Here is an 18,740-nt window from a genome sequence, read left to right on the forward strand (position 1 = left end):
GTAGGCTAACAAGTCCCTGCTCCAAATACTAACCAAGACCTCCTTTATGCTCTGTGGGTGACTTAACACACTTAAGCCTTCAATAAGGGCTGAGTATTTTTAGGCAACAAACTTCCAAGTTGAACAAGCTGACAGAGTGTGGCAGGGAGAAACTGCTCTGATTAAATATTTGCTGTTCCAGGCTCCATCCCAGTTTTGGAAAAAGAAAACATACATCACACACAGGTTCTACCACTGGGTGAATGGGACACGCCTGCTAAGGGGGTTGCCTCTTAAGTCTGGCTCTGGGTGTCCAAGGACATGTCCTGTGAGCCGGGCTCACACACTGCTGTCTGTGTTGTTTCTGTACAGACCTTTCTCCCTACCCTCCAAGCAGCCAAATCAAAGCCACAAATTATCAAGTAAGAAGAAATCGTCCAAGAGGACTTCCAATCCTAACTCCACCACTTAACGTGTGAACTTGGGCAAGTTACACACCCTTCCTGAGGCTCAGTTTCCTCATCTGTAAAATCAAATACCACCACCCACTTCATAAAGTCATCATGAGCATGAAATAAAAAAATCCTCATGAGGTGCAAACCACAGGTCTTAACACATAGTAGCCATTAGGTAAGGGTAAGGCACTATCCAGTGTATTAAAAAGGGGAGAAGGACAGAGTGAACCACTCTCCACGAACCACTGACTGTAAGGTGTATTCCGATTTTCAGAAGCACTTAACATGAGGGGAAAGTGAGCATTTTAGAATTGAGGAAATGTTCTACACACTATACCAAAGAATTCACTCCAGGGTAACTATCAGTAGGGTGAAGACTTCCCTGGTGCATATTAGAACCGAGTTCTGAAAAACAGCACCTATCGACCTGCCTTTCAGAGCCCTAGCTACCACACAAATATAAGACGTGTATTTGAACCCATACATCAGGGGAAACATCATCTCCAAAAATGAACACAAGTATTAAGCTCAAGAAGACAGAGCTAGAAGAAATCCCATGTCATTTTATCTACACAGGAGAGTTGCTAACTACACCCTCCAAACAACTTCAATCTCATAGAGAAATGACAGAAGAGTTCTAGGAAGACCTACAGGTCTACTTGGCCAGGGCCCAGGATGCTGCAAATTTAGAATAAAAAGTATAGACTTTGAGAGTGGTTCTTCCAGAGGTGGAGAGGGAGAAGATGAGAGCTGTGTTCCTATAATATTCAATCATTACTTGGGAGAGATAAGAAAATGCATTATTAGCAAAGCTAATTTTTCTTAAATTTCATTGTATCAAATTTCTAGAGCACCTTATGAAAAAAGCTTCAGGCAGCGCAGCATGAGCGACACCTTAGGTTCATGAAAACTAGAAGAACTAAATCTTCAAGTTCTGTTTGATACCGTCACTTAAAAACGAATTTTGGAACTGAGATCCTCTCTCAGAGTGCCAGTGCCGCTCTCTCACTCTCCTTTATTATCTTCAGACTTTCCAGGTGTGGGCCCAGGGCATTCCCCAAGAGCCTTGAAGACTGCACACAGCAGCTTGTGTGACCCAGGTCAGTTAAAGTTTAACCTATTCTCCTTGTAAAATTAGGTGCTAAATGTAATCTTTTACCTGAAACTACCTCCTCCCTGAGACTCCCTGAGATACTGTTATCTACAAGATAATCTATAAACATCCCCTTCTCCCTGTTGATTGCAATCAATCCTTCCCTATGTTACAAGACCCCACTCCCACCTTATGCTCTCATACCCATTGGAATGTTGAGCCCTCATAACCAGCTCATTCAGCCCCCTCAAAGTGCGGAGTATTTCCACATTGTGCTCTCAACATGCCACCATTCAGAGCAGCTCCTGAATCCATTCAGAGAAGCTCCTGATTTTAGGGCAATGTGGCTCCACTTCCCCACCCTATAGGTAAGCCCTATCATAAAAGCTCATGTCTCAGAATGTGTCTGGTGCTTTCCTTAGTCCTTCAGCTACAAAAGCCCTCTTGGGCCGTGACACCAGGACAGTCTTTTTTTACTGTGGAGTAATTCCAGGGTCAATGAAAGTGATGTCCATCCATTACACAACAGTAGACAACAATGGTGAAATGTGAAATACTAAAATCAGCTTCCATCCTCTCTTACACAGCCTCAGAGAAACCAAAGCTCATTTTATCTTTGAGTGACCCCCACTTTGGGATATGGAGGTTATTTTTTTAAAATAACCACTACTTGCTTCTCTTTCATTTGCATATCAACAATTTTAAGAGAAAAGCCAACGTTGTGTCATTATTAAAAGCCCAAAGAGGAACAAAAATTCCACAAAGACTCTGGTTTGATTTGACCCTGTCACCTCCCAATTTGGGAAGTTAATGTCCAAAAACTATCTCTTCAGAATCTCAAAAGCATGCATTAGACTGACGTTAAAGTTCACAGCTCCTCCTCCAGAAGAAATACAGGTTGTTTTGCCAGGATCAAAGAGCCACATATATGATAAACAGCTAGAAAATAACTAATCAAACTGTGAAACAACAAGCTTTCAGTCCAAACAAGACAACCCGAAGGGGACTGACTAATTATAAAGGTAAGAAGGGCTCTTCCACAAAAGGGGGAATCTCCGCTGAGAAAACTAGGTAAAATGGAAAGCAGAATATGCAAACAAGAACCACACCAATTACTGATCTTGAAGAAGGAACAGGAATTTATCCCAGTGAAAAATTACGTCACTCTTGAATAAGGCAACAGCAGTGGGACTGGGGAGATCACATGGACAGGACCTGAACAGAGGCAGAGGGACCCAGAACTAGAAATCCTGGTTTCTAGTTTGGCAGCTGGTCGTATGGTAGACAATCTTGGATGGGGAATCTCAGGAGACAAGCAGTTTCAGGGGAGGTGGGGTGTAATTCACTTAATGACAGGTTGCACTGGGGGTACTTCAATCAAGGGAAGTATGGACAGACGGCTGAGCAAGGGTGCTGTGCTCTAGAGCTAGAGGCCTGGAAATAAGGATTTGGTAGTCAACAGCACAGTCAGCAAAGGAAGACACCAGTGAAAGTTGATAAACTAAGCAGGAAGGAAGGGAGAAGGATGGAGCCAGGGGAGGGGGTTGCCCGGAACTCCGCAGAATGCAAACATTCAGGGGCAGGAAAGAAGAAAAAACTCCAAGGAGGAAAAGGTACAGAACAGGAAAGAAGCTGAAAGACTTAAGGAGCAGCGTGAAATGCTGCCAAGAGGCCAAATGTGATGAGGACGGAGAAGTAACATCGGAGTTAGCATTGAGGAATCCTCTGGGACCTTGACTAGAGTACTGAATAGAGCCCAGAGGGGGTAGCAAGTGGACCCAGATAGCTAAAGAGACTGTTGGGGTACCAGTCAGGAAGTAAACCCAGTGAGTGTCTGAGCATGCTTTCAAGAAACGTAAGTGCAAAGCTAAGCAGGGAGTGTGTCACCAGGGTCCAAAGACTGTTTTAAATTTTATTCGCAATTATACAAGCAATACATAAAATACTGCAAATTATAATAAAGATACAGATAACAGATTTCTCTTGCCCCCAACGCTACTCTAGACCCTTCAGTGTGCCATTATTCTACACTTATGCCTCGTGGATCGTTCCACGACCCAACAGATGAGTCTATCTGAGTCCTTTTTAACTACTATATAAAATTGCACACATGGAATCAACCGTAATTTAATTTCTTACTCCTGGTGGACATTTACATTGTTTCTGATTTTTTACTATTATAAATAATGCATAATGAGTATTCTTGTGTGTATATCTCTCTGTACACATGTAAAGTGTTAAGGATAGACACCGAGAAGGGGAAAGCTGGATCACCCAAGTTAGTACATTTTAAATTTTCATAAATACAACTGACAATGTTAAATTTTACCCAAGCCCTGTGTTTCTGTAAGACAGTTTAGTTTAAGAATTCCCCCATTCTTTGTGTTCTGCAAGACAGCCAACTGCAAAGCACTGCCCTCCCCATACGACTTACAAGACTCACAGGTGCCCTTTGGTTTACCTACGAAGAGGCCAGACACACGCCCTCCACGTTCCCATTCTCTGCTTCATAAATGATTAGCTGAACTGCTTGTCCTGACTGCTCAACTGGAACAAAACGCTTGTTAACCAAACATTGATTAAGAGTCTCTCCTTCCTCTAGATCCCTGAAATTTAAGGGTGATTCCCAGGAAACAGGCTGCTTCAGCATAAAATACTCTCAGATCTACTCTTATCTAGCCAGCCTTTCATCCCACTTCCCTACACCCAGTTGTTCCTCTCTAGATAAGCCCTGTCTGTCTGCCTAACTTTTGAGAAGCTTGTGGTCAGAGAACTCCCCCAACTGCAACAGCCCCTTACCCCAAATTGCAATAATCCTTTTAAATAAAGTCTCTCAAGTCTGGATTTGTTTTTTATTTGACACTGACACACTTTTCTAGGGAGTTATCGAAAACTCTGGGTTGGGGAGTAATAGGGAGAGTAGAAGAAAGGAACAGGGGTGCTGGTGGAGCAGGGGTGCTGGCGAAAGAGGCAGACCCACTTACACACCCCTCTCTCGGCCAGGTACACCCCTGCTGCCACTCCAGGGTGCCTGTCAGGAAGCACTGACCCGCCAGTCAAGGGGTAGCTGGGTGGGGGTCATGAATGGCATCCTTTAAGCATAAAGAACAAATTCGCTCCTAACCCCGCAACTTAAAACCACAGCTATAGAGGTCTGACTTTGTTTTGGCCAGAAAATATGGCTATTGCCCACCCACCCTCACCCCCTACTCCCCACAGATTTGACTATGTGCATGACTCTCCTGTAAGTAATTTTTAAAAAACCCAGTGAAGTTAGAGGTTGCATGTATATTCTTCATTCTGTACTATATACATTATATTTATTATACAGTTACCTTTGTATGTATGTGTGTGTATATATCACAGCACAGGATTTTATCATTCACCTACTATGTCTACTACGTGCAGGTACTGTTCTAGGTTATGGGGATATAAGCAGTGAATAAAACAAGAAAAGCCCTGCTATCACAGAACATACTTTCTAGTAGAGTACTGTACATACAAAATCATTGTGCTCTACTGTATCCATTAGTTCAAGTATTTTCATGTTTAAGTTTAATTATTCATGATTTTTGCCTTAGGTGGGACATTAGAACCTAACACCCCAAAAAAGATGTGAGACACTAGAACCTAACACCCCAATAAGATAAGACTTTCCCCCTTCCTATAACCCTAAGATTCTACGACCCCTGGTTACTTGCTCCCAACCCCAGCACTGGGAACCAGGCACTGGCAGACATTCAGGTTTCTGGCAGCGGCATTGTTCCCATTTTACATCCGACCTGGAACCGAGGGATCCCCCCACAGCAGGGAACTGGGGTGCCCACACACTCATTTCTCCATTCCCATCTCTTCCTGATCGCTAACATGCTTGGTTTGGCTACATAAAATGAATACTGATTATTTTCATTTGTAGATGATTTTATCATTTATTTCAAAATGCCACACAGACCAATAATGAAATATACTGTCAAATGGGTCACACCAAATTTATTGCTACATCACTCTTGCCTAGTTTGGTTCACACAGCCTGGTGCCCTGTAACTTTGGCAAGAACTCTAGTACCTTCAGCACAAATTTGAGGCCAGTGGAGATTCCCCTTTTGAGAGAAGGGGACAATAATGACATAGAACATGCATAGTGCCATTGAAGATCTAATACAGGGCAGTTCAGCACACTACAGACTGCAGGCAAAATCCTCATACAGCCTCTAGTTTGTGTAAATAAACTTTGATTGGAACACAGTCAGGCTCATTTGTTGACATAGCTGATTTTGCATTACAATGGCAGAGATGAATAGTTGGGTAGCCTAAAATGTATACTAGCCGGCCCTTTATAGGAAAAGTTTGCCCACCCTGATCTAATAGGAAGAACTGCTGAGGTGCAGTGCAGGGTGTTAACTGATGAAGTACAAATTAACACTTCAATGGAAAATGACAACTGGTGATAGCTTACTCTACAGATCAAAAGCCCGAGGAATAACAGAAAGCAGGGGTAAGAGCAGTGTGTCTGGACTGATTTCCTGGCAGCCCCAAGCTCAGCTCCAGCCTTCTTCACCTTGCTCACTGCTGTCCTAAACTGGAACCTGTGCTTTAAACAAATCAAGTGGTATATTGCCTATCATTTTTACAGCAGCAAATTAATGATTTTAATTTACCTACCTGCAAAAAAGTTTTATGGAGGGAGTGATAGAGGGGCTGGGGGCTGGGGCTAGGGAAGAACAAGTCATTTGCTTCCAATATTCTATGTGGGTCAGAAGCCCTCAGTAGCTCTATCAAAAAAAAGTCCCCACATCTGTTACACAGACATAGCCTGTGAAACCAAAAATAAAACCCACACTGATGAAAGCCAGCATGTCGTAAGATAATTTTAGACTTATTTTGCTGAAGAGGGCCTCCACTCCACTCCCACCTCCCCTCAGCTCCCAGTCTCCAGACAAGGACGAGGAGAAACCACTCCTGAATTCTACGGATGACCCCAAAGGTGAGAAGAAACAGGCAAGCAGACTCCACTGTCTCCAACATTAGCTAACAGGAGTCCACGTATTTTTAGGTTTTGAGCACACACAAGCGTATGCATATGGTCTAAGGTACAAAACCAAACTCTTTTTTTCCTCCCACCTGCATTCCAGCTCCCTGAGGACAAGGACTATAGGTTATTCATGCTTGTATCCCAGCACCCCACACAGCGCTCGGCACCTGTGTTTGAATGAATGAATGAATGAATGAATGGTGATTTAAAAAGTGTAGAAAAGAATGGATTCAGATTACAATTTAAGCAAGTAACATGATTGCCCTTATTAAATCCTGTCAAGAATATCAAGATTCAACCATTCACGATATATTTATGCGTCGTTTCCTGTTCCCAGCTTTTTGAGATCATTTTATCTTGTTCATTGTGTGCTGTGCCATTTGTGTGTTCTCTCATCCTCCATTTCTGTAAGAACTGACAGGGTCCTCTTCCAACTATAAGCTCTTGTCTGTTCTATTTATCCACTTGGTGCTCCAAGGCCCCTTTTGCGGACAGTTGCTGAACACATGCTTTTGATCATTAAAAAAAAAAGCATTAGGAAAACTTGAATTCTCACGGCTTCTCATTCTCCCCCACCCACAGCCAAATCAATCCTGAAACAGAGATCCAGTTAGTATCTGCTCCCCCCAGAAAGCTTCTGCGTAAGGGATCCTCATAAACCAAGGACAGTAACTATTGCCTGTTATTTTCTGGCTCCTGGAAGCTCATTATTACTAGACAGGCAGCAAACCTCTTTGTCCTTGTTTCAGACTCTAAAAAAGACTCCCAGCAGGGTGTCCATTAGTTCAAATTGCTGCCTCCAGTACAAAACTATTTCCCACCACCATTTTCCCAGCATTCGTTTGTGTGTGGAAGGGTGAGGCCTGAGCAACGAGCAGTGGGAGGGTTGTAGGGACTGTGGCTTTCTCCCATATGGTGTCATGTCTGGAAGGAATTTAGACCAGAGGTAGAACTGTTTAGAAACCTGTGTTCCAAGTCACCCTAACTTAAGGAGAGGGGACCCACAGGATTTAAGAGGTAGAACCTCAATGCCAACTCCCCCAGCAGGGACACTGATTAAGCCATAGTGATAATTTTTTTGGTATTTTCGACAAAGGGTTTGAGGTTCAATAGCCCAAACCCACTCTCAACTTCAGAAACTTATTCCTCAATACATCTGACATACATAAGGCACAACAGAACGGGGAACCCGGCTGCTGTTTCGAAAGAGAATTTCTGAAGAGCATTTGATCTCGGCTGAATCAAAGAACCGTGTCGGCAATATTTTTTGTTAATCTGACACATGTTCTAACACTAAAACATAAAAAGCCAGCAAAGAACAGAGAGTTCTACTTGGGGCTTAAACGTTCCTATTAATATCAGCCTGAGTGTAGGTGTCAGGTACAAAGTTCTCTTCCCATTCAACTAGGGGATACCAAATTCAGAACAAGAGCCCGACTTTCCAGCTTCGCCTGAATACCTGTCATTCTGTGCTGGGACAAACTATGTGGTCTTTTGGATCAAAGTGGAATATTTTTCACGGATGATGTTTGCTTTGAAAAGATGGCTACACCAAACACAACTTGAAAGTAGGCTCTGTTTTACGTTCAGAGTCACTGAATAAATAAACACACAGTTTGTGGCCACCCCTATTTTCTACTTCAGATTAACAGTCCTGCCTTGAACCCAGCGTTTAACCTCCACAACAGGAAGGTGGCAGTGAGGAAGATAAGCCAAGAAAGCTGCAAAAGGCCTTAGCTGGTTCTGTTCCAGGCAGTATGTTGTCTAAGGGTCATTCATCTGACCCACACCCAAACCTACTCATACAGCCAGAAAAGCACTGGCCAGAGGACCAGGATCCCGGATTCCAGTCCCAGGTCTACCTGGTGTCATGGCCTTGGACAAGACACTTTACTTTCCAGGGCACATCCTCTCACTTGTCAAATGAGGGGTTCAAGTGACCACTTAGGACTCTCCCACTTTTTAAAAATTCTAATGTTTTATTCAAATTTTACTTTAAAAGAGATAATCATTTTCTTCCGGGTAATACTGAATAACATATGATATTTGCTGTGTCTTCACAAGGCAGATCACTTACCGTAAGTGTGGGTTACATCCACCTCCCAACCCCTCTCTTCCATTTCTCACCCAACTAGATCCTTTAGGAACCTTGTTTGGGATATTTTTATATCCTCTGGGATTAGCACAGGGAGGGCTTCTCACAAACCAGTACTCAGTGTCATGCTTTCACATTCCTCTTATACTTCTAGTTTAAAAATAGAAAGTAAAGTAGTTACCTACCAAATTTCAGAGCCTCAAACATGTTGGATCAAAAGCTCTGTCAACCCTTTTTAGGTTCTAAAGAATTGGGGTAGCTGGTGGTAGATACCTGAAACTATCAAACTACAACCCAGAACCCATGAATCTCGAAGACAACTGTATAAAAATGTAGCTTATGAGGGGTGACAATGGGATTGGGAAAGCCACAAGGACCACACTCCCCTTTGTCTAGTTTATGGATGGATGAGTAGAAAAATAGGGGAAGGAAACAAACAAACAAACAGACAAAGGTACCCAGTGTTCTTTTTTACTTCAATTGCTCTTTTTCACTTTAATTATTCTTGTTATTTTTGTGTGTGTGCTAATGAAGGTGTCAGGGATTGATTTAGGTGATGAATGTACAACTATGTAATGGTACTGTGAACAATCGAATGTACGATTTGTTTTGTATGACTGCGTGGTATGTGAATATATCGCAATAAAATGAAGATTTAAAAAATAAAGGGAGGGCAAGCATTGTAGGCGAGAAATCTTAACTGGTACTTTGATTCATCTACTAGCTTTAAAAATATGATAAATGACTGGTTCACATCTTTAATCAAGTTCATTCTTTGTGTGTCATTTTATGAGCCAACTCGGAATATATCTTCAGTTTCCCTGCCCTTAAACATGAAAAAGTTTTGATACAGTTTATAAAAGGATGATAGCTTTCCAGGGCTAGGGTGTATGTGTGTACAACTCCTCTCCTTTACTTTCATTCAGTACTTGTTCATTGAATATTTGTTGAAAACATCCTGAGACCTAGACTACCTTTTTCTCTTTCTCTCCTTCGCTCCCTGAGTCTTCCCCTCATCCCCTTCTGCCACTTGGGTCTCCTTCCCTAGACACTACCCCCACCCCCCACCCCCAGTCTTCTTTGTGGAAGAAATCTTTTATTTACCCAAAGGACACAAACTCACGCGGTCATTTTGCCTACCGTCTAGTGAAGCAGTACCAGTGCTGTTCGGGTCAAGACAAGGAAGGAAGAAAACTTGAGAGTGAGGGTTAGGAAAGGGTATGATACAAAGACAATGAAAATAACCTCTAACAAAATGCAGATGGTACCAAAACAAAATTGACTTCAATCTTAATAAATGCTTACTAAATGCAGAAATGACCCAGGAAAAAAAAAGCTCCGTCAACAGGAACACCCTAAGTGCTATAAAATGTCACTAAGACGAACGGATGAAGAGTCTTTTGAAATCTAAGTTGTTTTTAAGGAAAGTGGCTTCTGTATTCATCTGTAGTCACCACTCTATGGTGACCCCAAAATTTGGAAATGGGGTAACATCTGGGAGAAATACAAGTAACAAATAGCACTCTCAGCTCTCTCATGGGATTAGTTATGTGGAAAAAGGAGTCTGAGGGATATGGACATGTAAAGCTGGGGACATTCAGGAATAACCCAAGGCCAAATAAAGTGACTGGAATGCAACATCAGGAGTCTGGAGTAGCTGGAAGACAATTGACCAGACTGCAGAGTAGAAACCTAACACCACTATGACCTTTCAGGGGAAAATACGTTCAGAGCTGGAACCAGAAAATGGAAGGTGAAAAAAAAAGTATCTCAGTGTGTCCCCTGCCCTGTCCTGAGAAAAGGGTGTCCTAACTAGCTGATACATGTATGAGAATAATCAAAGCCAGAAATAAATGAGCTGCCCCAGAGAAAGCAAGGAAGTGAGAAGGGCAGAGGGCAGTGTTAAGACAAAGAGGAGATGAACACTTCACACCCACTAGGTTGTGTGATAATTTGGAGGCTGCATGTACCCCAGAAAGGATCATGTTCTTTTAATCCATTCCTATGGGCACAGACCTGTTGTAAGTAGGATCTTTTGATTAGGTTATTTTGGTTGAGACCTGCCCCAGGGTGGGTTTTGTCCTCTTACTGGAGTCCTTTTAAAGAGGATAAAAGAGAAATACCCAGAGACCCTGGAGAGAAAAACCCTGGAGAAGCTAAGAGAGGACCCACAGAAGCTTACAGAGGCAGCCACTGGAACCAGAAGCCGAAAGCAATGAAACCCGGGAGAGAAGGACCAGCAGATGCCAGCCATGTGCCTCCCCACATGACACAGGAACCCCAGATACTGGCAGCCTGCCTTCAGAGTCCAGGTACCATCCTATTATGCTTTGAGTTGGGCATTTTCATGAACTCAGAACTGTAAATTGTCAGTTAATAAATAACCATTGTAAAAACCAATCCTCTTCTGATATACTGCATTTCGTTAGCTTTAGCAATTCAAAACAGATGACCATAATCAAAGACTAAACATGCTGGTGAGGATGTGGAGAAAATGAAACCCTCATACACTGCAGGTGGGAGTGTAAAATGGCACAGCCACTTTGCTAAACAGTCTGACAGTTCCTCAAAAGGTTAAATGCAATTACCATATGACCCTGCAATTCCACTCCTAGGCATATACCAAAGATAAATGAAAACCTATGTCCACACAAAAACTAGTATGCAAATATTCACAGCATTATTTATAATAGCCAAAAAGTAGACACTGAGGTCCATTAAGTGATGGACAAACAGAATGTGGTATATACATAAATTGGAATATTTTTTGGCAATAGAAAGGAATGAAGTACTGATATATACTGCAACATGGATGAACCTTGAAAATATTATGCTAAATTAAAGAAACTAGACACAAACCTATATGGTTCCATTTATACAAAATGTCCAGAATAGGCAAGTCTATAGAGGCAGAAAGTAGATTTAGTGGCTGCTTTGGGCTGGGCGTATTGGGGGGCAGTAGGGAGTGACTGCTAATGGATACAGGGTTTCTTTCAGGGGTAGCCAAAATGTAACTTTCTGAATATACTAAAAAACACTGCCTTGAATTCTTTAAATGGGTCGACTGTATGGCATGTGAATTATATCTCAACTGAGCTATTACAAAATATTTTTTAAAAACAGAGGCGATCCTCACCTGGGGAATTCCTGATATTCCCACAAGCATTAGGGAATCCCAATTTAATAAGTCAAGCACTCAATCTTGGGGCTTGCCCTTATGAAACTTATTCTTGCAAAAGAGAAGCTAAGCCTACTTATAATTACACCTAAGAGTCACCCCCAGAGAATCTCTTTTGTTGCTCAGATGTGGCCCCCTTTTTCTCTCAGCCAACTCTGCAGGCAAAATCATTGCCCTCCCCGCTACGTGGGACATGATTCCCAGGGGTGTAAATCTCCCTGGCAACAAGGGACAGGACTCCCAGGGATGAGCCTGGCCCTGGCATGGTGGGATTGAGAAAGCCTTCTGGACCAAAAAGGGATAAAGAAATGAAACAAAGTTTCAGTGGCTGAGAGGTCTCAAATAGTGTTGAGAGGTCAATCTGAAGGTTATTCTTATGCATTATATAGATATTCCATTTTAGTTTCTAGTGTATTAGAATAGCTAGGAGGAAATGTCTGATGTTGAACTGTAACCCAGTAGACTGACTCTTGATGATATCATACAACTATATAGCTTTTATTGTTTGACCATGTGACAGTGAAAACGTGGTGACTGACACTCCATTTAACCAGGGTATGGGCAGATGAGTAATAAAATAATGACAAAATAAATACAAATAATAGGGGGGATGGTTTGAGTGTTCTTTTTAATTTTTTTAATTTTTCAGTATACATTTTCATATTTTTTTTCTTTATTTTGGAGTAATGAAAATGCTTGAAAATTGATTGTGGTGATGAATGCACAACTATATAATGATACTGTGTGCCACTGACAGTATACTTTGTATGGATTATATGGTATGTGAGTATATCTCAATAAAATTGCACTTAAAAAAAAAAAAGAAGAGATGAGTTCACAGGTCTTGGAGAAGGCAAGGCCAGGTTAGAGTAAGAAGAAAGAGCAGGAGAGGAGGAAAAGTCAAGGAAGATACTAAAGGAGGAGATTCTCAGTGTCAAATGCGGAAGAAAGGGCCAGTTAGATAAGGATTTTGCAATTAGGAGGTGTCTGCTGAGTTTAAGGAAGGCTTTGAGAGAGAGAAAGAGACAGATTTGAAAGAAAGAGAAAGAGAGAGAGAGAGAGAGAGAGAGAGAGAGAGAGAGTGTGTGTGTGTGTGTGTGTGTGTGTGTGTGTGTGTGTGTGTGCGCATTCACCCATATCCCCTGTAGACTAGAGTTTTAAAAGGGGGCAGAGTGGGAGGGATTGGAGAAAGCAGAGAGAGAAAGAGTCTTTCTGAATGAGAAGGGAAGAGAGGTAGGATAGGAGCTGAGGGAACAGGTGTCAAGATTAAGTTTTGCTGTTGCTTTTGATGCTGGAGATGTCATTAATGCTGGTGAGGAATCAATGTGCCAGGCGCTGTCATGGATTTGTCATGGGTTAAAACACTGAATTTTCATGAAACAAACCCTATGAAATAGGTTACAGTTATAATATCCTTTTAGGTAGGAAATTGTGGCAGAGAGATCAAGAAACTTGGTATATGGTAGAACCAAGATTCAAACTCAAGTAGTCTAGCTCTCAAGTCCAAACTTCCGCACTACTCTATGCTGCCTATAAGCAGAAAGAAGGAATGTGGGTGAGGGAAATGCAGAGTGACAAGAAGCTGAAGACCATCCCTGGTGGCTGCAGAGTCAGTGAGGAGGAAAGGGATGTGGAGGGATGCTTGAGGAAGGTGGCCAACGTCTAGAATGGAGGAGGAGACAAAGGAAGGAAGCTTGGTGCTAAGGACCCAGTACACTGAGCTCTCGGGACAACTGCCCTTTCTTCTCCATGGAGCCTCAATTTTAGAGGCCTCTATTTCTGATCCCTGCCCTAGAAAAACCTTCCTTCCTCCTCCTTCCCAAAATGCCTGTTTAGCTTACCAGGAGGCAGTCATCATCTGCCTCTAAGCATAAAAATTATATCTGGAGTTAGTGGGGCAGGTCAGGGGGCTTAAACCTCTCCCAAACTCATTTTCTTGGGGGAGACATTCTACATTACAAAATGGATTTTTAATTCCCTTAGGCATCAAAAATTAAGACTGAACCTGCTTGAATTACATGCTTAATGACAAGAATTACCTGTAATATAATGGCTCCTGGGTTTTGAGATGGGAAAAAGCTCCAAGAGAAGACAGAAATCATGCCCTATTCACCCGGCACAGTAGAGCTTTTTCTCTGAGCCAAGTTCTCATGGGAAAGAAGAGTTTCCCTGGTGAAAAGCAGCAGGACAAGGCTTGGCCCAGCATCTCCTAACATGGTTTTCCTTTTGCAATTCCTTCTTGCTCAAACTTCACAGGCCACATTCTAAAACCAAGGCAAAAAACTAAAAGGGGAGCTGTCCACGTGTTCTTAACCCACATATCAAAGGCCCATGTGACCCTGGGCAGCGTCACATCCACTATGCATAAAGGAGAGAACACTGGTGGGAGGCAATTACGCACTCCCATCCCGCCATTATAAGCACACAGTTCTTTCTCCTCTTCCAACCACAGCCTCAAACCTCTCCACAGGCCAACAAAGAGGGGGCGAGGACTCCAGCAGAAGCCCAATATGCGTCCACACAAGGGGGCCTTTCAACGCCCACCCTCCAGCCCTGGCTGAGGATGAGGTCAGCCTCTAGTCCATAGGCCACAAAACAAGCTGACTTTGTGATGCGCTGGCCAACCCCCCGTGAGGCCCTACAGAAGGAAAAGGGTTGGTTCTGCCCACAGGGACTTCATTCTCCATGCAGGAAGCCCAACCAAACCATTTTTAAATAGGAACATTCAGGTGACAGACATGGAAACGTTTACAAGGGCGTCTATGATGCGTCAGGGCTGCCTTTCCCTCCCTCCCTCACCCCAAATCACCCTGTGCACATACCACTGTGGGGCTCCCCTTCTTAAACATCTCCCTCTGTTTCCAAGATGACAGCCTTCTGCTCAAGAATCTAGAATGGTTTCTCATTCAGCATCAAGCAGACCATGTTCAAACTCCTCACCTGACTACTGAAATCCCTACAGGATCTGGTCCATTTTACCTACCCAATGTCTATTCCCTGTTCTTCTATCTATACCGTGTCCTTGCTCTTTTCCCTTCTTTTTACCCACACAGCTTAGTAGCTGAAAATATACTCAGCCTGGGTTCAAATCCCAACTCCAGTACTTAGCAGCTGGAGATCCTGGGCAAGTATTTAAATGACTCAATGCCTCAGTTTCCTCACTTACAGAGCTGGGATAATCTTCATCCTCAGTAAGGCAGGGTTTGAGTGCAATGGTGGTGAAGTAAGGTGATACAGGTAAAATGCACAGAGTAAACCTAGCACATGGTATCATCCAATGAATATTAGCTATTAACAAACTTATTTTTTCCAGAAGCAGTGTTTTTGACAAGTTCACCAAAAAAAAAAAGATTACATTTGTATGGCTTCAGATTTATTTGTTTCTACTGAGACAAATTCTCTAGAGCAGGGACTAGACCACAGAAATATGACATACAGATTTCCTATCACAGAACCACAGTGTATCCTCAAACCAATGCTCGTTGAATTTAAAAGAGAACATTAAGCTACCTCAAAAACAAAGGTAGAAAATGAGAGATTAATGGGCCCTCAGAAAAAAAGTTAAAATCTACCTATCAGTTTCCCCCTTCTCTAATGCCTTGCCCTCTTAAACCATGGTAAGAGAAAGAGAATCAGTGGCAACCACCACTGAGGTGGAATAAAACTTAGTTTAGAACAATGAGCCTGTGAGTTCTTGGTCTCCACTGCCTACAAACTTTCACAGCACTTCACTCATCCTTTCATATGGCAGCTATTAATTCCTACCTTGTCTTATGCCTCAGAAGACTTTCTGTCTTCTCTTCTGGATTATATTCTCCGTTTCTCATGTTTGAATGCCCCATAGCTCCCAATACAGTGCCTGACCAAGCAGAGATCCAATGTTTAAAGCAATTACAGGAGAACCTAAAATTTGTAAGTTTTGAAAAGTTTCCACTATATTCAAGACCATACAACCACAGTTATAAAAGCACTACCCAACAGAAGTATGCAAAAAGGCCTACTAATTGATTAGAATATATCCTGTGCTTTTAAGAAAGTGGTTGTTTTGAAGTACTTCAGTGTCTTTTAAATAGTCCATTTCAGTATGTTAGGGAAAACTCTTCAGAATTTCCCTCAGGGATAATAGCTTTATTGTGGAGGGATTTCCACTAAAGTACTGCTCCCGGCCTTTCTCCCACTCCTCACCCATTCTGCCCCAGGAAATGGAGTGCTGAGCACCGAGTTCCTAAGGGGAAATGGGGTGTGTGTAGCCAGGCTATCCCTTCTCCCTCTGCTCCTCCAGGGCAAACCAGCACTATTGGGGCCTGGGTGATTGTCAGACTCATTCTGGGGTTCAGTAGTAGAAAGGCCACCTCCCTCCAGATATGGGCCACACTGCCTCACATCAGGTTTTTGAGCAATAAAGGTGAAGTTCTGGTATCTACCTGCTGACATTTTAGTCTTTTTTGTCAATTGGTTCAGAATCTGGGAGTGGAAGAGTGGTGTTATTTATCCGGTTCCTTCACATACCACCCCCACCCCCCAATACAAGAGGCCTACAATGGGGAAAAGAGGGAAATCCCAGAAAGAGGTCCTATATCTGTCTCCATCAGCATTATATATCAGGCCTACTTCTGTAAACATTGCCCAAGAAATGGCCGGAAATTCATCCTTCACCACTAGAGACACCCACTTCACAAGTATACTATCCAGAAAGGTAAAAATCACCCATACCTCATTCCCCATTATCTGTGGGGTTATCTAAACTGTATCATAATCTCCACATAGGTCAAATTAAGTGTTTATAACAGCTGCTACTTGAAATACTGGCAGCCATCCTTAATGACATGGGCTAAGTAAAATAGTCTATGAGAAAAGACTATATATGAAACAGCTATGAATTAGGCTAGGACAAAATACACAATCCTCTGATTTAAACATTCTCCATCAAAAGTATCAGACTTCAGCTAGGACTACTGCTAAGCACCACACCATTAAATGGTCCACCACTTGGCAGGAAGGCATGGAAGAAACCCTGCCTCCGAGGCTCAGAAGGAGCAAGTAGGCTCCAAGCCCCGCTGAGGTGGGTGGGTACTGTCCTCCAAATCAAACGCCTCCCATGCACTCCAATCAAACATTAAAGCAGGAAGGGGAAAGAAGAGGCCAACTTACATGTTCCTTCATCTCCATGGCCACAGTTTCTGACATCATGATGCAGCAGAGGACGACAACGAGAATGAAGTAGAGCGCGTACATGAAGCGGGTGCCCCGGGACTGCCGGATCTTAGGGCAGCAGTCGCAGCAAAGCGAACAGCCTGCAGACCCACAGCAGCAGGCCAGCTAGAAAAGGAACACAAACAGCCTCTTAGAGCCACAACTTCACGCACATACTCACACCAGGCTTCCCAAGGTGGCCTTCCAAGCTGTGAGATGACCATTCTACCGAGGCACCTAACATGCCTGAGCATGTAGGAACTAATAAATTCACTTATTAGTTCTAGTAGATTGTTTTGGTTTTCGTAGACTCAGTTGTTTTAGGCAAATAACATGTCATTTATGAATGAAAAGGGTTTTAATTTTTTTTTTCTCTTCAGTGTTTATTTCTGTTTCTCTTATTGCACTGTCTAGGACTTCCAAAATAATATTGAACAGAAGTGGTGTGATCAGGTATTTTTGCCTTGTTCGTGGCCTCATGGGGATTGATGAAGAATGTTGTTATTGGGTGTGATGTTAGTTATGTGTGTTTGTTAAATGTTTTTTATATTTGTAAAAAAGTCTGACTCCTTAAAAAAAAAAAAAGCACAGGTGTGCAGTCAGCCTGCCTGGGTTTGGTTTGCAGCCTGACTCTGGTACCAGCTAGCTATGTGACCATGAGCAAGTGTTTACCTTTTTAAGACTCAGCCTCCTCTTTTAAAAAGTGGGTATGATAACAGTTCTTAACCATCACAAAGTCATGTTCCCTTCCCTTCTATCAAACAAGGGTATTTGCACGTTAGTAGCAAATTCCTAAGACAAAAAACTTTTTCAAGAGTAAAGGAATGCAAATACAATTTCCCCATGTGTCCCACATATCACCCTTTAATCTCCAATCTCCAAATGGGAGAAACACAAAAGACCCCAGAAAACGATTTCAGAACTAATCACACTAAAATATACCATTCCTGGTTACCAATTCTAAAGAAATATGATCAACAAGAGAGTCATTTCCTGAAGCATCTATAATCACAGAGGTGGCAGACTTATCACCACCACCAAGGTTACATTTCCACTTTGCCTCCTTTTTTTCCCTCCTGGTTGGTTCCCTCTTTTCCTAACCATCCCTAATAGAAGTGAGTTAAAATCCACATGAAATCGTACTGAAATCTTTCCACTGAGGGAAATGATAGAATGTGTATTTGTCAATGGGGGAAATCTCAGTGGGTGGCATGGAGGTGTGCCACACAGACCTCCCTTCCAGAGAACCTGCAGTGAGGAGCCGACCTGGCACCTTCAGATCGGCCCCTGCCTTCCCACCAAGGCCGTGCTCTCTCAGGGTGGCTGACCACGTACAGTGGGCACACTGAGGCCAGGCGTTCCTGCCCACTGCTCCTAACCACTGCAGGACTCCCTGAACCAGCAATCTCTGAGCAGGGTCTCATGCGGACATGGCTGAGACTTCCTTAGGGCTGCTCCTCAGGCTAAGGCTCTTCCAGCCTTCCTTCCCTCTGTCTTCTCACAGATGTCGGATCTGCATCACCATCTGAAGGCTCTCCCCACCTAGGCCTGCCCCCTCTCCCCTCTTCAACCTTCAGGAGCTCTCCCCAATACACCTCTTGCACATCTAACTCTGACTTGTGTCTGTAGTCTCAGAAGATCTAAACAGACACACCTGGTACTAGGAAGGATTTCCATTAAGCATATAAGGAATTCACAAGACATGATCATAAACTG

General features: G+C 42.9%; 1 protein-coding gene across 3 annotated transcripts in view; it reads right to left on the bottom strand.

The window, feature by feature from the left end:
* Positions 1–18,740, bottom strand: part of SERINC5 (serine incorporator 5) — a 100,080-nt gene that overhangs the window by 35,948 nt on the left and 45,392 nt on the right. For 2 of the 3 annotated variants that reach the window (XM_037800695.1, XM_037800697.1), the window contains exon 2: positions 16,983–17,150. The exons of the other annotated variant lie outside the window; for it this stretch is intronic. In XM_037800695.1, coding sequence (XP_037656623.1) covers positions 16,983–17,150 — 168 coding nt within the window. The remainder of the gene's footprint in view (positions 1–16,982; positions 17,151–18,740) is intronic. 3 annotated transcript variants of the gene reach the window in all.

This window comes from Choloepus didactylus, chromosome 13 (assembly GCF_015220235.1).
Source record: "Choloepus didactylus isolate mChoDid1 chromosome 13, mChoDid1.pri, whole genome shotgun sequence".
Taxonomy (NCBI): domain Eukaryota; kingdom Metazoa; phylum Chordata; class Mammalia; order Pilosa; family Megalonychidae; genus Choloepus; species Choloepus didactylus.